Consider the following 27,726-nt stretch of genomic DNA (forward strand, 5'->3'; position numbering starts at 1 on the left):
TCCTGATATCGCTCCAGTTCTGCACTCACTGCGCTCGAGTTCAGTCAGCAGTCTTTCAACTCCAACTTTCAGCGTGATCCAGGCGCACTTGACTGACCGCAACGCCACGAAGTGTACAACTAGGCTCCGATGACATGTTAAGAACTGAAAATAATGGATTATCGTGTTAAACCGAAATAAAAGATGATTTCTAGTCGGTCAGACTCCGTGTAACGCGGCGATGCGCAGCGGCAGGTGATGTGGATGCTGACGCGTCGGGGCTCAACTGGTCTCCAAGTGGCGCTCAGAACCCGTGGAAGAACTTCTGCACGATTGGCTTTCAGTAGGAGTCGGAATCATGGAGTTGAGGGACTATCCAAGAAGTCTTTATGACAATTTCAGAATTAGTTTCTATTTAGGCACTTACTGTTCTTTAAACACAGCTGTGCGAATCAACAAATGGGTCGTTTTAAAGCACTAATCTACTATTGCTTATTGCAGTAGGTTTTTAAAACTTTTCTAGGACGTTTAGTGACAACGCTTCTTATCGAGTTAATCCGGATCCCGTTGGCTCGTATGGGACTGAGGCACTCATCGCGGTGCCTGCTCCTGCGGAGAAAGATGGCGGAGGCGGAGAGCTCGGAGGTAAGTCAAAGATTCCTCAAGTCATCTATAAAACATTAAACCTCGTCCGGATATTCATATATCTACCTCTAAATCGCTTGAGATGCATTATAGTTGTTTATTATGTTTTTAAGTGCACGATTGCGTAAAATGACGCGCTGGTTTGGAGGTCATACAAATCAGTGTCCGGTGATGTATGTGACTATGCAGGCTAAAAAACACAGAGATCCGAGCAGAGCAGAACACGTCCGATTTCCCAAGACGATGTCTTGAAAGCGATCACACAGACCACACCAAACGCTAAATATAAAGGTTTATATTAATATTTATGTTGCGCGTATCGGTTGCGTAAAGATAAGGCAGGCAGACATCAGATGCAAGATGTTATTTAAAATCTTGAACGCAACAAATTAGTGTATAATTCGGACCTAAGCGATACAGTCAGACGGTAAAGTTGGTCTTGTGCGTGTTGAATTGAACAGTCATTGATCTTTTTCTTTACTGGGTCATCGCGAGACGGCAGAGCGCTGTCCTTGGTGCTGCAGTATTCACCCCCCCCCCCCCACGAGCTCATTAGCATATCCACCTTTGCATACCTGATTTTAATGTTGACGCTGTTAATAGGTCACTAAAAAACACAAGCCCTGAATGGCAAGGTGAAGACAAATCACAAGGTGAAAAGCATTGAAGAAGTGCCTTCTGGCCATCTGCTTTGTTAATTGTTTTTTGTCACACATCTATCTATCTATCTATCTATCTATCTATCTATCTATCTATCTATCTAAATATATGCAAGATACCTTGAAAAAATGTTTGTTGAAAAAAAACAAAAAAAAAACGCTCTTCTAAATAGAGGCTTTTGCCGTGCTGCCATAGTAGCACCATTTTAGGTTCCCAAAAGAACCTTTCAGTGAACAGTTCCTGACCATTTTCTAAGAATATAAAAAAAAATCTAAAGAACCCTTTTCCACTATATATATATATATATATATATATATATATATATATATATATATATATATATATATATATATATATATAAACCTTCTTGTGCATATTGAAGGTTCCATGGGTGTTAAGGTTTTTCTTTGCCAGTAAAGAACTTTTATTTTTATGTGTATCACATAAATAAATACATTAAAAACATTTGCAGAAAAAAAAACCTTTCAAAAATGAATTACATAATACAACTAAATATTATAAAACCCCATAGTTCAAACAGTAGGTCACAGTACTAACAACACCAAGGTCATGGGTTTGATTCCCAAGGAATTCACGAACTGAAAAAGTCGAAGAATTGTTTTAGATAAAACTGTCTGCCAAATGCATAAATATACTTATTGAACCAATAATTGGTGATGAAGGCCAGCGAGTCTATTGTTATATATCATCTTGACCAGCAGCACCAGCATCAGCAGCACCAGCAGCAGCGTATTTCCAATGACCCCTCGTCCCAGTCCTTGCAACCATCTCCACTACCAAAACCAGTGACATCTGTTCATCATGTTCCTCACCCCCCACACACTCCACACGTCTCCTCGCTTTCTGCCTGTCCGGGCCGAGGCAAGATGGCCAAGCTACTCAACCCGGAGGAGATGACATCACGAGACTACTACTTTGACTCCTATGCCCACTTTGGAATTCATGAGGTATACGTAGTACAATTTTACCATCGAGCATTAAAAAGTATGCAAGTCTAAGATGAAACTGTGTTATTATATTGTTCATCTCTGTTGCTTTAAGAAAGGAAAAAATATCAAGAAGAACCCAGGAAGCACACATTTGATACTCTCACATGTATAGCATAAGGGTCAAATTGGATCTGTCTGAAGTTAAAAGAACACCCCTTGATAACAGAACAAAGAATTAAAAGAATAAGATGAGTGAGATGGAGAAAGGGAGAAAGAAAAGGGGAGAGAATTAGAGCAGAGGGAGGGGGTGGACGGAAAGATGTGTATCAGTTAATCCCAGCAGGCTAAATGGAGACCTGTCTCTATAAAAAGAATCCTGGAGACACTGTGCTTTGTGTCCTATATATTGTCCTCCATAGCCCAGTCCAAGAGAAAAGGTGCGGAAACAAGGGATAAAAGTCATGGGCTTGAATTCTCAAAAGTGCACCAGTAAAATATGTACAGCCATACACTACCGTAATGTAATGGTGTAATGTAGAAACATAAATGATAAGTTCTACAGAATCGAATTTAAGACTAAACTTGTTGATTCCTCTCAATAGGAAATGCTAAAGGATGAGGTGAGGACGCTGACCTATAGGAACTCCATGTACCACAATAAACACATCTTTAAAGATAAGATCGTTCTAGATGTGGGCAGTGGAACCGGAATCCTCTCCATGTTTGCTGCCAAGGCAGGAGCCAAGCATGTATATGGGGTGAGGACTCACATTACTCATTACAAATGTGTGATGTTATGTAAAAAAGTTTTGAGTTGGAGGACAACATGCAGGCATTTCTGCAGATCGTACTCTTTTTAAAAAAAAATTTTATACTCACAAACTTTATGTATATCGGGAGAGACAGAGTGGGAGATGGTGCTGATAAAATCAGTACCCTCACTGTGTTTCTGGTCTGTAGTTAGATAACACTCCACTGATCCACCCACTAGGTCCAGTTTTAGTTGCCGTTTTTATCTTTTCTTTGCCACTAAGCACAGAATATTCTAAGCAAAAGAGGTCTCTGATTTTGTCCAGAGCACAAATACATCTAAGCAGAAAGGGTAACCAGGTTCATAGATTTTTTAAATTAAGAAAAAAAAAAAATGTTGAAAATCATTAGTTTTCTGTTAAACACACTTAGGCTTAAGGGTAAGCAAGAACAAGACTGTTCTAGCAGAAAATAATGGCTTGATTACACAAAAATGCAAATGCAAGAGAATGGGAATAACATGCATGTGTAATATGCATAATAACCAGCAGGAAACTGGAGTAGATGGCTGTGCTGATATTCAGAACAACATAACTGTGGTTTAGACACAACGTTGCCAGTTGCTTTGTCTATTTTTGCTCTGCCAACAATAACAATTCCAGACAAAGCATAAGAAGAATTTGTAATATAATCTCACAGCAACACAAAAGTGATGTTCTTTTGAATATAACAGTGGTCTTGAACAAATCGGTTGAGTGAATGATTAATTGACTCATGTATAAAGACTGCAGTCACTTGTTTCATTCCAGAAGAAATCAGTGGTTTTGAATGAACTAGTTGAGTAAATGATTCAGTGACTGACACAAAGACAGTATCCACTTATTTAATTCTGGAAAGAATAAGAGTTCTTGAATGAATCGGTTGAATGAATGAATCTTTGACTCATTCATAAAGAGAGTCACTGGTCGCCACCTACTGGCATAACAACATAATAAAAATAAAAAAATCAATGAAACATTGCCACAAAACACACAGATTTACAGTCAGTCTAAAGCATGCAAACAAAGACAAGCAGATTGATACAAATAGTATATTCCACAAAATATTTATAATCATTCATTTTTTTTCTTTAAATATAAACCTGAATCCAATAAAACGTATACAGGAAAAAACGGTCTCGAGTCTGCTAGAATGGATTTTTTTTTTTTTTTTTTGCATTAGTTGCAACTATATCAATGAAGAAGAATGTAAATATCTTTATAGTTATGCTAACATAATTAAGCTAATTATCTTCTTTTATATATAGATTGAATGTTCCAGTATATCAGAGTATTCCGAGAAAATCATCAAGTCAAATCACCTGGACAATGGTAAGATTTATAACCCCCTGCTTATTCCTGTTAGGGCACAGCACAGTGTCTAGGTCTGATCTGCATTCATGTGTCGAGTAGAGGAGTCATACATTTTCATTTTGGCAAGTGATGTTCCATGACACAGGAAGCAGCTTCCTGTAACGGACACTCTCCCCTTGTAGTGTGATGGCAGAAGTTTTTGTTTAGTTGTCAACAGCAGCTCTCATTAACACTGGAGCGCAACAGGCGAGTGAGAAGCCTGAGTCAGCGTTAGAGAGTCACTGCTGTATACACACACACACACACACACACACACACACACACACACACAAACAAACACAAACATACACCAGCATGGTAGCTGGACATTGGCAACTTGCCTTTTGCAAAATAGGAAAAATTGCAACGATGGAGAAAAAAAAGAAGAGGGAGAGAAAGAGAGAAAACCATGAAAAACCCATCAATCAAACATAGCTTTCTGTAGTCTTTATGGTTATTATTTTTAATGACTAAATACTGGATTTTTAACCCATTTGATTTCTATAATATGACATATTTATAAGTGAAACAAAAATGGGGGTAAGACTTGAATTTGTTCCATTAGGAAATAAAAGTTTGTTGTTATAAATACATTTATTCAGAATAAATTCAAAATTGTATATAATATGCAAATACATTCAATAATAATTGTATTTAATATATAAATATATTTCATATTTAATTGTAAATTAAACTGCATTAAGTCAGCTCAGCCATTTAGATTTTAGAAAATAAATAATTGTTATCTTATTTAGACAGTAATTATAATATTACATTATATTATGTGTTGTATTATATATGTATTATTTATGCTACCAATAATATTAGAACTTAAACCATTTAAAAGATTTGACAATAATATAGATTATCTAGTTTTGATATTAATTATAATAATTATTAAATATTACATCATATTGACAATTATGAGTAAAACAAAAAAAAATGTGGTGAGAGACTTGATTTTATCCATTGGGTATTATTAATAAAGCAAATCTGGAAATTTAGCTGTACCTAAAATTATCACTTTATTGTTATAAATATATTTGAGAATACAATATATTTCATATTTAATCGTACATTCAATAGAACAAAATCAGCTCATGAATTTAAATGTTTTAATTTTCTGTGCATTTGCAGTAATCACCATCATTAAAGGGAAGGTGGAGGAGACTGAACTGCCGGTGGATCAGGTGGACATTATTATTTCAGAGTGGATGGGCTACTGTCTTTTCTACGAGTCCATGCTCAATACTGTCATCTACGCCAGGGACAAATGGCTGGTCAGTGAGTGTGTGTGAGCTGGCTGTCTCAAGGCCAAGGTTACGTGTCTAATTAGAATGTAAAGCATGTGTCCATGCTGAGACTGATCATTTACAATGGGAATGAGTGGCTAATCATCGGCTGCTGATGAATGTCTGCCGCTGAATCACAATTTGGTCCAGAGGACAAGTGGCTTGTTAGACATTTTATGGAACCACTGTGTTAGTTCCAGAGCATTGTTTCACCCTAGGGTTATTTGTATGGTACATTGAACAGGAAGGAAAATAAATTATAATGTGAAATCACTAAAATAATAGGAATATAATCACGCATATGCCAGGAAAACGTTTTTAAGATTATTTTATGAATGTAGTTTCAGCAGTGTCATGTGGTGTGACAAGATACATCTAAAACCATTTAAAAGATTAGATATTAATAAAATATTTCCATCAATTATTATATCTCATTTTATGTATAGTGATATTATATTAAACATTTTAAAACCATTTAAAGGATTTTAGGTAATAATTTTAGATTATTTAATTTAGAGATTATAATAATGATTATGATATTTTGAAAAATTCTAATTCAGAATATCGTCCCCTTGGAATTATAAGGTTCTATCTGACATTTTTGTCAAAATTGAGTTATTCACATATTCTTATTCTGTGACAATTTATTTACATTATGTGATGGTTTATTTTAAGTTTTGTACATTTTGGGATTTTTTTATTGAAAAAACAAAAAGGTTCTATCTACAGAAGTCTATGGAACACAAAAATTTTGAAGCTCAATATCTCAAAACTACTGAGAACGCAGATAGAACCTTATAATTCCAAGGGGACGATATTTGAAAAGATTTTAAAATAATAATTTTATAGTTTTATGACCTCTTTCATGACATTTATACTACTACTACTACTACTATTTGTACCTTTAACAATTCAATTTAAAAATATTAAATTGCATTATATGTTGATTTATGACATTATAACAATATATAAAATAATAATTTATGACCTATATTATTTTTTTTTACTTCTACTGCTACTACTACTACTACTAATAATAATAATATTTAAAAATATATATATTTTAAATACTAATTTAAAAATACAAAGGTAACTTGGACATAAGTCACCTGCCCATAAATCTTTTTCAGATGGGAGATCTGTAGATTCTCTTTCCTGTCATTTTTCAGAAACCTGGTGGCTTCATGTTTCCAGACAGAGCGACACTGTATGTGGTTGCCATTGAAGATCGGCAATACAAAGACTTCAAAATCCACTGTGAGTACTCTATCTCTCTCTCTCTCTCTCTCTCACACACACACACACACACACACACACACAAACTTACTGCCAAGAGTCAACAGATACTGTATTAAATGAGCATTTAATACTGTATTGCATCTCTTTCTCATTCTGCAATGTGGCTTGATCAGTGCTTTGTTTTGGATCACTCACTTAGCTTAAGGAAGAAAAGAAAAACAGTAGGAAAAATTCCTGTTGGGTTCCATTACTCCCCCGCAGCAAGAGCTTTGCTTTTTCTCCCTCCTCCTTGTTTGGACAGAAGTGTGAGATTGGCCTCGGCCTAACACTCATGTGAGGGGATGCAATCAAATGCTGCCAGACACAGAGGAGGCAGGAGTCTATTTTAGGGCCAAATAAAGACGACCAGACACAGCCAGAAAGATTTTCAACTTTTCCGAGTTCTAAAATGTCTTAAAAATAAGTTTTCTCTATGCTTGCAGGGTGGGAGAACGTCTATGGTTTTGACATGACATGCATTCGGAACGTTGCTATGATGGAGCCCCTGGTGGACATAGTAGATTCTAAACAAGTCGTGACCAACTCCTGCCTCATTAAGGTACAGGTATACGCTCGATGTGTGTGTACATGTGAGCAAGATCTGACCTGAATCATGGTACTGATTGACTGCGCGATTGGAACACATGTAGCGTGGGTGTTACCTAACAGAATCGTTCGCAGTAAAGAGCGCCTGATGATCTCAGCACATGCACAAACACCAATCATTCATTTAAATAAGCCAACAGAAATGAGTCCTCGTGGGATATAATGCTAATAATATCATCATGTAGGTCATTTAAAGGCATATATTTTGTTGTAATTAAGCATCTCAGTAGGAAAGAAAAAAAACACAAATTAGATCTCTTTAGTATCTCAATTATTTCTCCTAAACAGGAATGAGATTAAATTCATAATATAATTTAATATAATGCAATATAATATAAATTATTATAATTATTTTTCAAATAACATAACATCTAAAAGTTTGAGATAATATTGTCTTTATTATATGTCATTCAAAGCTAGCAATTACTACTTGGAACTTGAAAAAAAAAACTATGCTTTAAGTTTCCGTGACTTTTTAATATTTCATACTTTCCTTTTTTGTCATACACAAAAAATCAAACCTGATCTGGAGGCAGTGTGTAAACGTGACTGTATGTCTAAATGTTTCAAATTTTGCTCAATTTTATCTAGATATCAAAGTTGAATAATAATCAGAGATCTTAGTATTAATTCTCAAAATATGTGAACTGTACTACATATATTTCCATATCCGTAACTTTATAGTCTTTCATTACTTTGACAATTGTCTCTTTTGTCTTGGAGAAACATCTAAGATGAAGTTTATATATTTAAGTTATATATTTATAGAAGTTTATATAGTTAATGTTTTCTCTAAAGCAGCAAACTATGAGCAATAATATCCTCATTCTCGTGAGCAAGTTTGTGATCTGTTTGACAGTGGAGACATATCGAATTTCAAAAATGTCAAAAGAAAAAGCAACAATGTAGGGGAGAGAGAAAAAAGCTGTATAGCCGCCAGCAAATGAACGGGAAAGAAAGAGAAGGCTCTGTATCACCTGAGGGATCAAACTCTTTGAAGAGGAGAATGATTTGGGCCTCTTTGTGAGGTGTACTCAATGAAGGCTTGAATTGAACAGATGAAAGGGTCAATGCTGCTACTGATCTGTTGTTCGCACAAAGAGTAATAGGATCTTTGTTCGTCAAAACCGATGCTTGAGCCAACTCCTCAACTTAAACAGGCACCAATATGGCCATATCCCAACAAAAAGTCTTTGAAACTGTTCAGATATATGGGTTAAGGCTATATGACATAAACCACATTACACTTCAAGCTTACAGTAGATCACAGCTGAAGTATCTCATGGCAGACCATCAAAGGACTTTAGTGCAAGTATGCGGCTCAATCATAATCTCTACATTTCAAACTGTGGGCCGCAGCCCCCTAGTGGGTCACAATAGTATTGCAGGTGGGCTGCCAATTACTATTAAAAGTAATTATAATATTGTTCATATATGTAAAAATGTCTATGTCATAACATAATAACATCATTTCATATATAGAATTAAATAAGAACAAAAATAAATATTAAACTGTAACTATGCTTCCACTATTTGAGCTCGCTGGTTGGTTTAAGAATAAACCACCAATTTATCTTAGATATTTTTGCTGCATATGCTACAGAACAACAGCAGTTGTGCCAAACTGAGTTATTGTCTGTTCATTGCCAGTTCATTCAATAAAGACTTTTACAATCTAGCTTCTGAGTACTAAGTTATTAACCCAACAGTAGCGGGGTCAGTTAATTTTTTTGCAGTGGGCCGCACAAACATATGTGTTTGATTGTGTGTGCCGTGAGTTGAAAAAGGTTGGGATCCACTGCTTTACATAAACATAACTTCTGCATCAAAAAGTGAGATGTGACATGTTGCTTTCAGGAGGTGGATATCTACACGGTGAAGCCAGAGGATCTGACGTTCACCTCGGCCTTCTGCCTGCAGATCCAGAGGAATGACTATGTTCACGCTCTCGTCACGTACTTCAACATTGAGTTCACCAAGTGTCACAAGAAGACGGGCTTCTCTACAGGTTCAACCATCACTTCTTCTGAACCTTATTATCTTTTACAAATAAATTTGGTCATAACCGAGTCATACATTCCCTTCAAGCCCCCGACGCTCCCAGCACTCACTGGAAGCAGACAGTGTTTTATCTGGAGGATTACTTGACGGTGCGGAGAGGGGAGGAGATCCTGGGCAGCATCACCGTGAAGCCCAATGAGAATAATGAGGTGAGGCTGTGAATGGAGGAGGTGAGAAGCCTAACGTTTAAACAGTGGTTCTCAACCTATTTTATCCAATTGATCCAAGGCTGCCTATGTCAAATACAATATTAGAAGGACCCTAAAGATATTTCTGGTACTTCTACAGTAATGATAATATTTTTTTTTGTTTTTAATTCAATGAAACATGACAATATATTAAAATAATTAAAAAAAATTTAACTGAATGTTCTTTGGGTTTTACTTTTCATTACCAAAGAATTTACAAGACTTTTCTAATTACAGGATTGAAAATTAAAGTTTTTTAAATTATACTTCATTCACAAATAGCAATTTAAACTTAGAACTTGAAAGTAAAAAATAATTTAAAGACTTTTTAAGACTTGACTAATAAATTTGTCAGGTATGGAATATATATATATACACGCACACACACACACACACACACACACACACACAGATATATATATATATATATATATAAACCTTTAGCTTGTTTTGTCTTATTTTGAATCATTTAAAGCCATCTTGAAAATAGCTATTTCTACCCAATATAATAATTAAGAATATGACATAACTGGGAAAAAAAACAAGTATATATACATGTATAAATTTAAAATTTCCATGACACTTATTTTTAGTTCCACGATTTTCTCATACAGCATAACAAATGAAGAGATAAAAAAAAATAGCTTATGCTAAAAACAAAGTACTGACGCAGCCAAATTTGATTTGTTTCAGCGTGACTTGGACTTCACCTTTGAGCTGGATTTCAAAGGACAGCTCTGCGACGCAGCCATCTCTCACGATTACAAGATGCGGTAAAACACGAGCGGCATCCTGAGTCGGGCCACTGCTTCCCAGGGAGATTCGTGCAATCAGCAGATTGTGCCTCTCCTCTGCCTCTGTCTAGATCAGAGAGGCTGCTGACCTGCAGGACCCGTCGGTGATGTCATCAGTGCCAGTCCAGCACTAAAAGCAATAGTGTCAACACGTGTCCCGTTCTTAAATGCACATAGAGGATAGACTGTAAAACATCACTCTGAATGTAACCGTTAATGAGTCTGAGAATGTCAAAGCTTGTGTTTATTTAACCTTATAAGATAGGAAAGTGTTACCGAACAGTATATGCCAATGTGAATCGTACAATAGAACTCATCGAACAAAGGCTTCAGTTTGGATGCATACATGAAAAGAGCATTTTTGATGTTTTGCTTATGTTGAAGTACTTTTATTGTGTTCTATTTATTGGGTTAATGTTGAGTTGTTTAATATAGTGATCACTGGAATATTTTCTGCCTTTGCTTTATTTGAATTCATTCAGGTTTCACTAAGATTTTTCTAAAGGACTTCTAAGAGCAGCTACACTATTTTAAATCATTCTGATCAAAAGCAGGACCTACAAGATTTGTTATCTTAGTGTAACATAATGTGACTGTTTTATCTTAAGAATATTTTGGGTTTTGTGTTCTTGGTCAACTGTCAGGTCATTGTCACATTCAACCTTTGTGTGAAACAACCCCAGAGCAGTTCAGATGAAGATAACGAATGAGGCACAGCATGCTTGACACTGAATCCAGACAATGTTGTTCCCTCAGTAATATATCTGAAGATTTCGGTGGCTCATGTAGTTTGTCGTCATCTGAACCGTCTCTGTGAATGGTAACTGAAACACTTGTTCAAGCAATGAGGTTTTACTGGGCAGTCTGAAATCCAGGTTTCATGATGCTAGCAAGACTTCAGGAGCTTTGAATGAGGCTATTGCAATGCTAAATAAATGGGAAGTAACAAACAATCACATTTTCTCCTGAATTATTTTGCTCTCACTCATTCGGATGAATGGGATAAATTGGTTAAACTACATTTGTCACATGCAGCTTGACTGAACACATTTTCTCAATAAATGTATTGTGAATGACAATTGGTATCATTAACAAATAGAATATGTACAAAGACCATTTAAAAGAGGTGATATACTGACCTGTGAATCTATAATATACTATACTTCATCTACATTTTGGAGAAACTCATCAGATGAGCACAGATATACAATGCCCTATGACAAATAGACATAAAAAACCTTTTTACACTTTACACTATTAATTGATACAAATATAAGTGAATCTGTCCTCTTTCAGTCAACATGAAATTATTTACATTAAATATAATGTGGTTTGACGATGATACGTAAAGCTTAAAGTGATTTCACTCGTGTGTTTTATGGTGTTTGTGTGTGTGTGTGTGTGTGTGTGTGTGGTCACTTGCAGCAGGCTTTCTTCTTTAAAGGTTGATCCACCAATCTGATCGTGTTTACCCATACTCTGTCTTCCTGCTCCCTCAGGACCCTTAAAGCATATTAATTAAGATACTTATTAAAAATAAAAAAAAATTAAACAATTAAAAATAATAATAATAATAATAATAAATTGCATTTACATACAGTATAATAATTCCTTAAAAGCTTAAACAATATAAAATAAATATTAAATTTTTAATGCATAATATTAAATGCAATTATATATAAAATTACATGTATATCAAATATAAATTTATATATTTTGGTTGTACAAATACTCTATTCGCACGTTTCACACCCATATTTAATTTATTCAACAGCAGAAAGTGTCTGATTAGTGAAGTTATGTGATCTCAACATTGAGTGGTTCACACAATCTGTGAAGTTGCATATTAGATCACACTTTAACAATACAAAAACCGCAAGCTTTCTAGTTGACATCTGATAATGTTTACTGTCGGTTAGCTGTCTCACAGTTTAGACCTCTCTCTGTTTTTGTGGGTCGCACCCCTGACTGAAGCGTTACAAACATCACAGCTAAACAAAATGTGACAATGTTTGATTCGACGTTGCATTCATTGTGTTTTCTGAGCTCTTACCTGGCCAGATGAATCATGGCCTCCAGCACATTAGCTCCAGTAAAAGCACTGCACTCGTAGAACATCAAGTTTGCTTCCTATCAAATACAGCAAACTACTATTAATCTCTGCTCACTGTGTTGAATTAGATGAAGTAGAGTAAAAACAAAGCATATTAGGTAATATTAATATTTTAAAGGGCTATACTGTGTGTTTGAGAGCACTAGAGACATCCACACCTCTGCAAGCATATCAGCCTCTTTTGTCTGCACTTCTCTCTCATTCTCCTTGTCTGATTTGTTGCCAAGGAGCATGACGGGTATAGGGTCGCCTACGGCCTCCAGTATGCTGGCCAGCCAGGGGCGGACTGATCTGAAACTGTCCTCCATTGTGATGTCATAGATGACCACCACGCCATCTGCCTTACGGAAAAACTGCTTGGTAATGCTGCGATACCTGCAGGGCACAGTGACATTGCTTTTATTAATGCTGGATGTTTATCAGCTGTGACAAGCCAGATTATGTTTTGGTTATGCAACAGATTACTCTAGAGTCTAGACAACAAGGCTTTTAGAGCCGTAGGATAACAGTACAGGAACAAAATTAAAGAATATAAACTGAAGCTGAATGTAAATATCCTAAACCAGATGAAAATGATTGAATAAATGCAAAACTCAATCCTTTTTGTACTATGTTGGTATCAGGGCCTCACCTTTCTTGGCCTGCAGTGTCCCATAGCTGAAGAGCCACATGACTGTCCCCCAAATTTAGTGTTCTGACACTATAGTCAATGCCTGCACAGCACAGCACAATACAATTTCATTTTTTTGGATTATGTTTACAAAATTATATATTTGTATATATATGCACACAACAAATAAAGTCATAAAAATGCTGTAAAAACATGTTTCTTTACGAAATCAAAACTGCAGTAAGATATAATGTCCACTAGGAGGTACTGTCGTGTAAGATTTCTGTGTGGAACATACACGTGCATTGATTGAAAGTCACTAAAACACTCCAGTTCTGTTCATTTGCAAATGCTGTTTGGTTTGATTGTACCTAATACAATGAAATTCATACTTTTTAATTGTTTAGATTATTAATGAAACCACTAAAGTGAAAGTCTATGAAAACTTTGCAGAAAGTGAAATTATGATGTTTGACATAATCTGCCGTGCAATGTGTGCCAGGGTTTTTAATGCAGGGAGTGTGACTTCTCAAGCTGTTTCATGTGATGCTGACTGCTTTGAGAAATCCGTCTGATATAGCAGAGTAGACTTAAGTTAACACACCTACACACACACACACACACACACTCAATCACAATGCACTGCAAAGCCTTGAAAGACTAATACTATGCACAAGAACAATGCACAGACTTTAGATGTCAAAGGTTACAAACTTTGGTAAATCCGTTTGAAGGGAAGTATAATTGATAACAATTAGCACAAGCGAGAGGAGTAATCCATCCTTCTGACCAAATAAGCCAAACTCCAGTAAAGGGCCACCAATTAGCAGGACCAAATATCTATTTCCACTGGAAAAAGTAATGTGTTAAATTGTAAATTGCACGTGGAGTGGGTAACCAACTTACCCACAGTGGCTGTGGTGGCAGAATGAAACTGGCCATCACAGAAGTGTCGCAGCAATGCAGTTTTGCCAACGCTGGAATTTCCCACCAGAATGACCTTAAAGAGGCGCTGAGGGGACACAGTGGATCTTTCTGCAGGACCCTGCAGCCAAAAATACCCAGAGTGTTCTCTTAACACTACAGTTAAAGGCCAGTTTTGTTGAAAAGTGCACACAGGGATATAGTCTAGACCAGTGGTGTCAAAAATCTGTTCCTGGAGGGCCACTGTCCTGCAGAGTTTAACTTCAGCTCTGTTTAAACACACTTGAGCCAGCTAATCAAGGTCTTCAGACTCACTAGAAACTTCTAGGCAAGTGTGTTGGCGCTAGACTCGGCAGGAAACTGGCCCTTCAGGAACATGTTTGGGCATCCCCGGTCAATATTAATGATCTCTTGAGCTAAAACTATTCATTTTAAATGCTCTCTTTTGCATTAGATAACTTTTTTTGTTCCCGTATCTTTAAGATTTCTATGTTAATCTGTTCTGTCATGGTAATCAACATCTTTGAGGGTTTTCTTGCCTGCTGGAGGGTCTCCTTTCCGACAGGCTGACCCCGTGCAGATGAGGGCATGTTTCCTCTGATATATTTCTTCTTAGAAGGCTTCTTCACTCTAACTGGGGGTGGAGAGCCAGCAGAGGCCAGGGATGCATTGGAGGGGCACAAGAAGCTTGTGTTTAGACTGGCCTGACCTTCTTCTTTGCCCCACTCTTCTTCTTCTTCTTCACTTAGCTGATGGAGGAGAAGGTGAGGTTCTCCTTGCAGCAGGTGGGGGAGGTGATCCTCCTCGATGGATATGACTCTGCGTAGAGGCCATCCATCCAGTGGAGCATCCTCCACATCCACTCTGTCATTTACACCTTCTGAGTCTCCAGCTTCTTTTTCAGATCGTCCATCCACCTCTGGCTTCCCATCATCCCATGTGCTGAAGGGTGAACAGAGACCGTTTGCTAGAGAGGAGGTCTTCCTGTTAGAATGCTGAGTCACTTCCTCTTTATCAACTTCTCTGAAATGACAGAAAGAGAGGTGAAAGAATAAATGTTTCCATGTTGATAAATCGCGTACGTAACCATTCTAAGAAAAAATATGTGAGGATTTCTCACTTTCTGACAGATGGTTTTCTCTCAGTGTATTTCATTGAAGCTGTGCTCGGTCTTTGCTTGCGTGAGGACTTTTTCACTGAATTACTGCACTTCTGTTGTGAAAAACAAGGAGATTTTTTGTTTAGATTGCTCTTATTAGAAGTCAAAGATTTGAACACACCCACTCCTTTTCCATTATTAATATTCTCCACATTTTAGAATAACGGTACAGTCATCAAAAATATGAAAAAACACAACTGAAATACATATAATAAAATAAAATGTAAAGTGTCATATAGAATTTGATATGTACATACAATTTATGTGTGCCTGCCAAATTCATTTCATATGTGTTTACGCTTTAGGCTTTAGATCAAGGAGTTTTAAGATCATGACAAGCATAGATTAGTGTTGGTAAAACTAATAAACATTTAATTTCATTGAAATCAAATAAATGTTCTATGTTGTACTAAAATGACTAAAACTAAAATGATACTGAGTGGACATAAAAAAAACTAAATAAAAATAAAAACTATTTTATATAGATTTTTTTGTAATTGTGGTAATTTTGTTGCTTTGCCATCTAGGCTATATTTTCTGTGTCATTTTAGAAATGGAAAAAAATGTAGAAAATTTGTAAACTTACCAGAAACGTAATGTCTCGCTCATCTCGTAGATGTTTATTCATTTCTCTGAAAGAACAACATTTAATTTGTGATTTCAGTTGACTGATTTTTTTTTTTTCACAGCACCTGTTAGCATATATGAAGCTCACCTGAGCAGATCCAACTGTTTCATCAAGCTCTGTTTTTCTCTCTGCAAGCCTTCTGTGATTCTGTACATCTCCCTGTGAGGGGGAAAATGTTTGTGTTTATGAGAAACTCTAGACACTGGTGGGATCTATTTGTGTACATCATAAATGCACGGACTAACATCTCTCTTTCCTGCTGTAGTCGAGAGGCCTGCTCCTGCAGAATGCCCAGCTGCTCCTGAGCCAACACTAGCTCCTGGCAGGTGTGCTCCAGTTCACGAGACAGCTCCTCGTTGGTCATTTTGAGTTTAACATTCTCCAGTCGACTCACCTGGTGTTCGCTATGAAGGTCACGACATTGTCGCTCCAACTTATAATATATACACAAGGAGAGCAACTTGAAAAGGTGTGAGTTATAAAGATGTGAGTTGCACAAAAGTATAAGATTTTGTACGATTATGACTGTTTGATCATGGCACTAACCCTCCTCTGTTTTTGGAATAGCTGCTCCAATTCTTGTTCTTTACAGCGGAGCCGCTGCTGAAGCTCTTGACTGCGCGACTGCAGATTTTCAGAGTCCTGAAAGAAAGAATGAACACACTTGTTCATTTCAGTTTAGACAGCCTTGATCTAAACAATGCACCATTATCTCCAAGTCGAGATCAAGAGATAACAACCGCACAAACTGAAACAGAAACTGTAGTTTGAAACCGAGTTGACTATGCAAGATTAGCTGTATGAACTGCAGACATTCAAAAGTTTGGGGTTAGTAGGATTTTTTTAAACAAGTTTTAGAAAAATGCTCACCAATGTTGTACTTATTTGATAAAATATACAGTAAATATGTTGTGAAAAATCTTTACAATTTAAAGGAAATGTTTTCTATTTAAATATATTTTAGAATGTTATTTTTTCTTGTGATGGGAATGCTGAATCTTCAGTAGACATCACTTCATGTCACATGATCTTGCTCAATAAACTCATTATCTTATAATTATTCTTATTACTATCAAATGTTGAAAATATGTTGAAATATTTTTATTGAAACTTTGATGTATTTCTATTCAGGATTCTTTGATGAACAGAAAAATCTAAGTTTAAAAGAACAGTATCTAAAAATATTTTATAATATTATAATATTATATTATAAATGTCTATACTGTTGCCTCTGATAAATGTAATGTGTATTTGCTAAAAATAAATATTCATTATTTTTTTCAAAAAAATAAAAAAATAATAATCGAACAGAGTTTAAAATAATGGGGTTTTTTTTACCTTCAGAATTGCTCGATCTTTTTCATGAATGATCTGTTGCTCCATTTCCTCGTATAATCTGCAGATTTCAGTGTCATGTGTGGCTGCTTTCCTGTGCAATGAGGCAATGGTGTATAATGTTAAAACAAACATTAAGCCTAACAGGCCTACAATCGAAAGGAAATTTTATGATACAAACGAGCCGTTCACATAATATTAAACCACAAATTCAGTATTTACATTCAAAAACTGGCTTAGACATTTACATCCAGTTAGGTAATAATTAAAGGATATTCTTATATAACACTTAAGCTCAAACGTGAGTGCGTCACACTTGAGAGCAAATATATATTCCATTTTTTTTTCCTGTATTTACTACATATTACCTGGAGATGACTTTAAAAAACACATTAATTGTTGCAATCGTCAATTAAATCGTATGTTTACGTTGATTTATTCGGCTTATAAAATACGCTACTACTATGAATCCGGTTTGGACTTTCATCGCGAGAGCGCCCCCTGCTTTGAGTATGAATGAAACATTCACTGCGTGAGAGTTTAGAGCTTTACTGTTTACTTGTTTTGGATAGGAATAAAACGTCATGCATAGACGATCCTGTCTCTTTGCATTTAAATATATATTTATTCACACTAGTGCCTGAAAACCTCTTCATGGACATAAGTAATGAGAGATCTTTATTTGTTGTCCAAAGATGAATAAAAGCCTTATGGGTGTGAACTGACATGAGGATGATTTGTTCAAATTATCAATTATGATCAAATCATCAATTTGAGTTTCCGTCTCATCTGGCCCTTTGCTTTCACATTTGGTTTTCTTTTTTGTTTTCCTTATCCATGTTGTATTGTTTTCTGTGAAAACTTACACTGCTGTCTGCATTAAAGGGACAGTTAAAATTAAAATTTGATGACTTATAAGTCTGCAGTCTGCCATAAATCAAGAAGAAAACATCTCAAGCACCCGTCCGCCTGCTTCTAAGAACATGCAAAGAAGAGTTCTAACAGTTCAGGCATTGCAGTGCATCGGAAATATAAAAACTTTTTTTTTTATTGTATGTTTTAGGCGTGATTCCCATCAACTTACATTATAAGACTGATAGACTGCAACGGTTTGAGCTAAAAATCTTGGTTTGTGTTCTACTGAAGAAACAAAGTCACCTACATTTTGGATGCCCGGGTAAGCAGATAAACATCAAATTTTCTCTTTTGGGTAAACTATCCCTTTGACAAATAACTGACCATGGCAAAAGTCTTTTTTATTTTTATGGCAAAACCTGGGTCGCTGTCGTGGAACAGTTAATGGTTTCCCTTTGCTAAGGGAAGTGTTTAAGGGATTAGGCTATATGCATTAATCCCTTAAACCCAAATTGCCTTATACATAACATAATAATTCCCTTAAACCCAGATTCTTTGCATATCTTTAACCAATACATATTGCAAATCTCATCATTATGACCTAGATTTTATCAAAATATGCTTTATTCCCCCCAGAAAAGTATGTAAAATAATGTTAACTATTAATCTTAGTGACCATTGGATATGGATAGAACACATAGCATTCTATAGAGAATTACATTAAACCCCTAAGAAGAAATTATCCCCTATAACATCGTGGAAATTAAGAAAACAAAGCAGATTATCGGTTCTTAAACATGGGTGACTTTAGATCAGGGGTGCCCAACCCTGCTCCTGGCGATCGACAGTCCTGCCAAGTTTAGATCCAGTCCTAATCAAACACAGTGTTGCTTCAGATGGTACTGCTCTCTATTTATTCTCAGTCACCTTCTGAGGGCGCTCTCCATCTCCTTCCTCTCTTGTCGTGCCTCTCTGATTTGATCCGTGACACAGGCCAAGAACTCTTCGAAGTTGGACAAGAGGTGAGGCTCATCTTTCCGGAGCTGAGCCCACAGGTCACGAACCTCACTCGGGCTGAAATGAAGAGGAAACTTTTACTTGTAACAATATAAAGTGTAAATGTATAGCTTTTTTTTTTTTTTTTTTGCAATGCAATGTGCAGAGCAAACTGTAAAACAACAGTACTAACTCTTCAAATACATTGCTAGCACCCAAGCTCTCCATCAACATGCTGAAATGTCTCTCTTCATCATCCTTGTTCTCTGACAGCTGTTCATTCCCAGAACTCTGATCAAGAGCTTCTGGATCTATTTGAGAGGATGTAGTCATTAGTTCCTCTGACATAGAGACTCTCCGTCCATGAAGAAAGTCACCTGGGGAACAGTTACAGAAACAGTTTCATTTTCTGTGCTATATATATTGCACCAAAAAACACATAATTTTTTGAAGAGCTCCTTTTGTCTGGAAGGAGATGAGAGACTTACTAAATCCAGAAGAAAACTCTCCTAGTGTCAGGTATCCGTTTTTGTCAAGATCTAGTGAGTCAAAGACGTTCTCCAGTTCCACAGTAGTGAGTGGCAATTCTTTGTGGAGCCTCTATTGTAAATAAAAATAACTTTTAAATAGGAGGGTAAAAAAAATTATATATATGCACCCTAAATATTTAAAACCAAAACTTTCATGGCCATAGAATGGCAAAAAATATAAACAAATAATTTGAATAGACAGAGCTATTTGGTTATACTGAAGCCACGACAGTTAAAAATCAAAATCAAAAACAAGTGGTGTCCCTTTTAAGGACCCCTACTTTACCGTCATATCCGTACGTGTGATGAAGCCCTTTTCCTCGCTGTCACAGATCTGGAAAAAGTCCTTTATTTTGTCCAACATAGCAATGTGTCCCCCTCCTGCCTCCTTATTCACACTTTTGCTTGACTTTTCCTGCTTCTCATCCTGCTTTGAGCCACTGCTTATGACCTGTGTAGATCTATCCTGACCAGTCTCTGACATGATTCCAGTATAACTTGCCTCGACCGTCTTTAATAAGAGGTCAGGATGCAGTGCAGGCGAGAGACATGACTCAAACTCACTGGACATCAAAGATAGATCCAGTACGGAGAATTTTCCTGATTAACTGAGGAGATGTAATGCATGCATTGTTGTCTTGAACTGAATCTCTGCTGTGGGTCCCAGCTGGAAGTGCAAGAAAAAGTCAAATTAACAATCCTCTGAGTCTTTAGGAATGTTAAGACTTTGAGAAGTGAAATGCAGATTACTGTTGTATATGTGTTTGTGTGCATGCAGCAGAACAGATTAACAAGCCTTGATTTTAAACTTCAGCTTCACTTTGGCTTTGAGTGAGAACTGTAAAACATTTAAGGTTTAATTGAACACTTGAATACTTTATCACTATGTAATAAAATTATAAAAGTTGCTAAATATAAAATTATGTATGGCAATGTATGGAAGGTGATATGATAAGAAAAAATCTGTAATCTTGACATGAGTATACAATTATATTTAGTTCAATTGAATCGAGTTCATTTAGATAATGAAAAATGATCAGTGCACATCTACAAAGCCACTGCTGATGTCATCATTGTGCAGACCTGACACTTTTTTGCTTTGATGTCCCACCACCACAGTGTCGAGGGGAAAAGGAAGAGGTTTCTGTGGTGAAATTTCCTGTTTGAACAGAAGTTGAAGTTGCTAAGGTTTGGACATGAGGCTGTCAAGTATTTTATATTTATATTAAAGCATACACCAATTAAAATGACTCTGTTGTTTGTCTAAATGGTCCCATAAAGAACCTTTAACATCCGAAGAACCTTTCTGTCTCAATACACAATAAAATGCTTAATTCATGAAGCTTCAAACTAAAAATACATGCATACAACGTTTTTATAGAGAGCAATAAGTAAAAATATAGCTGCAAGCAGCGATGGCGGGCTCAAGCCGTCAGTGCAACGCCACCCCGGTGGCATCGGGAAAACTGTGCCCAGCGGGCATAAGCATTTACAGTAACCCTCTGGCAATCAAATTTTAAGGGATATGGCAGTTAAAGGGTTAATCCGACCCGTCTAGACTTTGAAATCACATACACAGAACAATATATATAACTTTAGTAACACTTTATTTTAATATATATATAAATGTATAAGGTGTACATTGTAGCTGACACCTAAATTAACACATTAAAATTGTTTTATGACTGCAAGTCTTTCTCCTCAAATGCTATTGAGCTTCAAATTTGCTTTTGAGTCCATGTGAAAAAGTAGCATAATTTACATATGACTTACAGTTTGTTTTAATAAATATCAAACATTCAATTTAATGGTGCATTATAGCTGTCACCTAGATGAACAATTACAGTTGTTTTTATGACTGTAAGTCATTCTCTTCAAATGCTACTGACGTTAGAAAATTGTATAACAATATCACATGTAACTTAAGAGACGGCCCCTAAATTTGAGACTCTCGAATGTCCAATGTCAAGCCAAATTTATGCCTGTTTTTGTTTTGTTTTTTACTTTATTTTTCTTTTCTCTGTGCCGGATTGCTGATGACTTTTACCCGGGCATAGATGTCCATCCATCAATTACGAACATTCATCCGCAAATGTCCGAGCGGTCGCGAGCGCGGATGGGAGAATGGCGCATGTTTTATTTTACTGGGATGGTGCCTCCTCTGGGAGTTGGTGCCCTACGAAGACTGCGTATTCTGCATATAGGGAGCGGCGGTACTATCTGGAAGATATATTCCTCAAACCGTCGTACAAGAGGAGGTGATGCTAGTACTTCAAGCATCTCTCAAAACCTATCTGTTCATAAAGCCTATATATAAAGTCTTAATATAGTATTCCACAATATGTTGTGCTATTCTAATATTATTGTGGTTTTTTATTGACATTGTTATTTGCTGTTATTTTTTGTTTTAATATTGTTACTGTTGTTACTTGTTGTACGGTGACCTTGAGTGGTTTGAAAGGCGCCTTAAATAAAATGCATTATTATTATTATTATTATTATTATTATTATTATTATTATTAGCTGTACACTTGATAAAAAAAATTAAATATAAACTTATGCAATTGTATATATATGTATATATAGTGTACAGTTTTCTTTTATTGCATCTTGAAATAAATGTTTCTGAGTTCTGTGTTTGTTTATTTTTTTATTTTTATTTTTTTATTTTTTTTAGGAAGATTACAGCCTTTAATCTCCTCAAAATAAATGTGCATATAAACCATGAACAATTTAATTATAGCTGTATTTATAAAATGCTTACTAATGACTATTAATTTTGGGAGATGGCTATATAAAGCAGCAACAGTTGATGTTGAGGCCTAAGATATTTCTTAAGCTGTAATGATGAAAAAACAACAACAACACAAAATTGCTTTTTTTTTCTGCTGGTGATTAAAGAGATGATTAAGTCTCCCTCCCTCTCTCTCTCTCTCTCTCTCTCTCTCTCTCTGACACCAAGCCCATCCCCTCTCCCACACATTCACACAAACTCAGCACACACACTTAACACACAAACACACACACACACACACACATTACCCACAGTGACAGAGGGACAGAGTGACATCAGATGTATGGTAGTTTTTTAATTTTCTATCATCCATATAGTGTTGTATAGTCATGAAACTATGCATATTTCCTCAGCATGACTTCTATGTGTACATTTTGTTGAAGTGTTTAGAAGCTGCACTTTAAAAAAATAAAAGACATTTACTGGTTACTTTTTTACTGTTATTTCAAAAAATCACCACGACAAAACCATTCAAGCTATCCAAAATTAATTTGCATCTGTTCTGTAAGATAAATTCTTTAAACAGTGGTAAAAGAGGATGTGGTGCTGATCCTTCAAGAGTCACTCAAAACGTGTCTGTCCATAAAGCCTATAAAGAATTATTCTTAATATACAGTTCACAATATTTCAGCTTGTTATTCTAATAAAGTGAGGGTCATTTTATCAGTAAATACATAAAATTCATATTATTTTTCTTTGAAAGATTTCTATAAATGATTTAAATCATACTTGTTTCTACAATAATTATTTAAAAGTAATCCTATACCTCCATCTGGTGGCCATTATTGGTACTAAGAATTGCAAGCTTCATTTATAAGTTATGATAGTTTTAATTTTATGCTGGCTCTTGAAAATGATAAAGCTATTAAACTTACTGTGCTTCCTTCAAATGATAACTTCTACGTATATAAAAAAATATGAAGAGTTTGGAATGAAAAAAATTAAAGATATAGTAAAATAACTATTGTATTTTTTTTATGTTACTTTAATAAATCGCTATGACCACACCATTTAAGCTATCCTAAACCCATTCGCAATTTAACATCTCAGTATATTGGCTTCATGTTAAAAAAAGTTTGGTGTGAACTACTTGTGTCTTCTTGGAGGAGTATGAAATCATTTACAGGCTGATTTTATCATAAATCCACAATAGAATTTCTGAGTTCTGTATCAATCAGTGTTGTTGTTTGTTTATTTTTATTTTTTTATTTTTCATAGGAAGATAACTGACCCTTTACTCTCCTTTTTAACAAATGTGCTTATAAACCAAAAACAAGCTATTTATAGCTGTATTTATAAACTGCTTACTACTGACTATTAATATTGGGACAAGGCTTTATAAAGCATGAACTGACTATTTACTTTTTGAGTTTGAAATTATTATTTGCAGCACAAATAAGGTTTTTTAGGATTTTTAAAAATCCCTAAAACTGTCAGAAAAGGATAAGGCCTATTTCTATGTGAGTGGCTACATTTATTTGTTTTTATAACTATAATGCATAAACTATGAAATTATACAAAATGTATAAAAAAAGTACAACAGTTATTGTTTTCCAATGTTTTTTATTAATTTTTTTTTTTTTTTTTTTTTGGATTTACATTTAAAAAAATTAGCCTACTGCAATCATTCTAAACAGCTTGAATAAAACCTGTCAATATTTATTATAGACCACTGTAACTGTGTATAATCTAACAAACAAGTTTATTATGAAAATAAAAGTGTGTACACCAGAAAAATTGGACGATAAAGAAATTGCTAACAATAGTATAATAGATCATGTTTTATGTTTTTAGGCGTTTAGATGCAGAAATGGACAAATAAAATGTAAAATAAAATGTAATTGATTTAATTAAATATAGATTAATTCTTGTTAGAGCAAAATAATAAATACATACGTACACACATTAAAAAAGCAGCCAAGATGAATGAGTTTCATTTTTTTTATAGATTCAAATTGAAGACAGAAGCAGCTGGTATATGCGGTCACTTAATATTCAAATCCAGTAGATCCACTTCAGATTTATTTCTCAACAGTTTATGTTCAATTGGCTGTTTTCGTTCATATTCGCCAAGCTATTTTGAAATAATCTTGTCCGTTATGTGTTCGTTCGTACGACGAAAGGCAGAATCCTGCAGCTCGAGAGATACATGTTATTCTGCCAGTGGCGGTGTCAAATAGTCTTTCACACTTAAACGAGTCACAAACACCTGCATTTAGCTCTTGCAGTGTTACAATGGGTTTATTGTGTGCATTTGTGGTAATATTTTATTTAAAAAAGCTCTTAAACAAGAATAAATTCGTTTGTTTTGAGCTCGACACTGTACGCGCTGATCGGAGCGGTGATTTCAGATAGGCAGCCACAAATATTTAATTTTCACACAAACAGTTCAAAAACATCTGAATTTAGCTCTTGGTGTGTTCTAATTGGTTGATTGTGTGATATCGCTGTAATAATTTATTTTTAAAAGCTTTAAAACAGGAATAAATTCGTTTTTTCTGAGCTCTTTACTCCAGACGCTCGTGATCAGAGCGGTGATTCACCTCTCCTATTTCTCACGTATCTCTGGCCAGAAATTATTTATCCATGAGCCCTGAACCGGTAATAATCAGATATGTTGGTTTAGCTTGTCAGTGTGAATTAAATCTAAGTATGTATTTGTATTTTTAACCGATTTAAAAGTGAAAGTAAAAGTCCGGTAATTGCACCTGTAGGGGCGCTATTTCTCTCAGACAATGGAAGTCTGAAGCACATATACTCAAACAGAGGGACAGAGTGAGATGAGATGTCTGACAGTTTTTTAATTTTCTGTTATCCATACAGTGTTGTAAAGTCGTGAAACTATCCATATTTACTCAGAATGACTTTTTTTCTGTATGAAAAAAGGTTTTGAAGTGTTTGGAATTTAAAAATGCAGGACAATTAATAATTCCATTTTTATTGTCATTTAAAAAAATCACCATGACAAAACCGTTCAAGCTATCCAAAATCCATTGGCAATTTAAGTTGTTTAAAATGTTTTGGCATCATGTAGACAAAGTTTGGTGTGTATAGTGTTACTCTCCTCTGAGCAGTATGCATTAATTCACAGCTAAATGTAAAAAAAAAATCCACATTCAAATCAAAATAGCTGACTTCCTGTTGATCGTAGCTGATGACTGTGAATTAGAAAGTTGTCCGTGTTGATAAGAACAATTTTTGTACCGAGTTTGGTGTCTGTAGCTAAAACTAACCCCCCCACTTTTGACAAAAGGTGGCGCAATAGAGTGCCTCTTCCACGCCCTTTTAAAAGCTTTTTCCATTGTCTAGCTATCAAGAATACTGATATGTGTTTTGAGTTTCATGTAAATCTGAGGTTGTTATCTGCCTCAAAATCACCATAACAGAATATTCAAGTTTGACACGTTGCCATGGCAACAATATATAAGATATCAATATCCCCACAACAGATTTACATCGGCCATGTTTTGTCATTATTCTGATGAAGTTTGAAGCAAATCGAGTAAAAATAAGATGCTGAATTCAAAGCATTTTGAAAATGACTCACTTCCTGCTGCCAGTTGGTGGCGCTATAACGTTGACTCTTAATAATCACATATATACGATCGGTATCATACATCGAACAAACCGATGAAGTTTGATCAAACTCAGGCAATGTATGTGGATGTTATTAGGCATTTCCTGTTTCTCACTTTTTGCCCTAATTTCAACGCCTCGCCACGGGCAAACCGTTCGAGATATAAAAAATCCCCTCGCAATTTTTCATCCCCAATGTCTTGAGATCATGTTCACCGAGTTTGGTGGCAATCATGTAAAAAACCTATGACAAGTATATCAAATTCCAGAACATGCTTTTTTTAAACAGCCATGAATAGCTGACTTCCTGTTGGGCGGAGCCTTTGACATAGAGCGCGAAAGTTGTTCAGCTCAATGAGATCTACAAGTGTACTGAGTTTCATATAAATATATGCAAGTGTGTGTGAGCTATGGTTCAAGATTTCTGACTGTGTTCCAGGGGGCGCTGTAGAGCCCCTGTGCCACGCCCGGGTCCCAGTCTCTGTGGCGTCCTGATGGCCGCAGATTCCAATGTGTGTGCCAATTTTCAAGAGTTTTTGAGCATGTTAAGGCCCCCAAAAACCCCCGGAAGGTTTAATAAAAAATAAAAAAAATAATAATAATAATAAGAAGAAAAAGAATAATCCTTAGGGGAACAATAGGGCTCTTCGCCCCTTCGGGCTTGAGCCCTAATTACAGTTCTTACCTGATCAATAAAACAAGTATTTAACTCTTCCAGGTATATGCCTACAATAATGTTAGTAGTAATGTTAGTTTGTGGAGAGCGACTGTTGCTCGGTTTTATATGATGGTGCGCGCGAGAAGAGGAGGAGGAACTTGTTCAGCTAGGAAGCCCTGCTTTCTATCAGCATAGTTCAAAAACATAAGGCAGCGTCATCATCTTGTAAATGTTAAATTAATATGTAAAAAGACCAAATATTCAATATTGCGGTGACCAAATGTGTTAGAATTAGTCATTAGACCCCCATATTAAAACCAGTCTTGCTTAAGAGTAATTACATGCGACGTAATTACTTTGTATTATATATTTCAGTTTAGTATATATTACAACAGTAAATAAAGAGTAAAATTAAGAATTCAGTTCAAGAAATCAGAAAAATGATATACGTGTAAAAGGGAGAATCTCCATCATGCGGTGAGACAGGAAAAGACATTAAGAAGTGTTTTTCTGCCATCTGCTGGACAAATACAACATTGCAGCAAATGTTTATTGCTGTTGTATTAGTCTCCAAGATATACCAGTTGAATGTTATAATATATCATTAATAATTTATACAATAAACATTCATCGTTAACAATATAGTTTATGCTGTGTTGTCATCATATTTTATTGTTACATTGGATAGAATAAAAAAAGTAGTAAAATCCACTTACAGTAATATTATGCATAATTTGTCCAGAAACAATGAGATGTGTGAAATGTTACATTTATTGAAATTAGTGATGGAAATTAGTTTTAGTAAGTTTTTGTAAGTGTTTGAAGTTATCAGACTTACTGAGTATGGGTCACCATACTTGGCTGAATGTCATGTCACTTTCACTTTCAGTGACATCACAATGCTATTTAGCCATAATCAGCCTGCCTTTAATAGCTTTTCCTGAAATTTTGTTG

General features: G+C 35.5%; 2 protein-coding genes across 5 annotated transcripts; one reads left to right on the forward strand and one right to left on the reverse strand.

The window, feature by feature from the left end:
• On the forward strand, positions 1–11,547 carry prmt8b (protein arginine methyltransferase 8b). Of its 2 annotated transcripts, none has more exons than XM_052554215.1 (10): positions 1–624; positions 2,004–2,252; positions 2,837–2,992; positions 4,291–4,354; positions 5,513–5,655; positions 6,837–6,924; positions 7,389–7,504; positions 9,409–9,559; positions 9,640–9,761; positions 10,494–11,547. In XM_052554215.1, exons 1-10 carry the CDS (start codon positions 556–558, stop codon positions 10,575–10,577), a joined length of 1,242 nt encoding a protein of 413 aa, XP_052410175.1. In that variant the 5' UTR covers positions 1–555; the 3' UTR covers positions 10,578–11,547. The 2 variants fall into 2 exon arrangements, with proteins under 2 accessions (XP_052410175.1, XP_052410176.1); XM_052554216.1 differs by having other exon boundaries at positions 2–624; positions 2,007–2,252.
• cracr2ab (calcium release activated channel regulator 2Ab) lies at positions 10,808–26,938 on the reverse strand. Of its 3 annotated transcripts, none has more exons than XM_052554212.1 (19): positions 26,800–26,938; positions 20,828–20,903; positions 20,495–20,582; positions 20,031–20,411; positions 19,703–19,814; positions 19,408–19,525; positions 19,146–19,292; positions 17,367–17,457; positions 16,575–16,670; positions 16,274–16,461; positions 16,116–16,187; positions 15,987–16,032; positions 15,362–15,453; positions 14,781–15,264; positions 14,224–14,362; positions 13,339–13,420; positions 12,866–13,082; positions 12,648–12,724; positions 10,808–12,097 (listed from the first exon to the last, which is right to left on the reverse strand). In XM_052554212.1, the coding sequence occupies exons 4-19, from the start codon at positions 20,313–20,315 to the stop codon at positions 12,010–12,012; spliced, it is 2,334 nt and encodes a 777-aa protein (XP_052410172.1). In that variant the 5' UTR covers positions 20,316–20,411; positions 20,495–20,582; positions 20,828–20,903; positions 26,800–26,938; the 3' UTR covers positions 10,808–12,009. The 3 variants fall into 3 exon arrangements, with proteins under 3 accessions (XP_052410172.1, XP_052410170.1, XP_052410171.1); XM_052554210.1 differs by having other exon boundaries at positions 19,408–19,591; XM_052554211.1 differs by lacking the exon at positions 20,495–20,582 and having other exon boundaries at positions 19,408–19,591.
• Positions 26,939–27,726: the final 788 nt, after the last annotated feature.

This window comes from Carassius gibelio, chromosome B4, assembly GCF_023724105.1.
Source record: "Carassius gibelio isolate Cgi1373 ecotype wild population from Czech Republic chromosome B4, carGib1.2-hapl.c, whole genome shotgun sequence".
NCBI classification, from domain to species: domain Eukaryota; kingdom Metazoa; phylum Chordata; class Actinopteri; order Cypriniformes; family Cyprinidae; genus Carassius; species Carassius gibelio.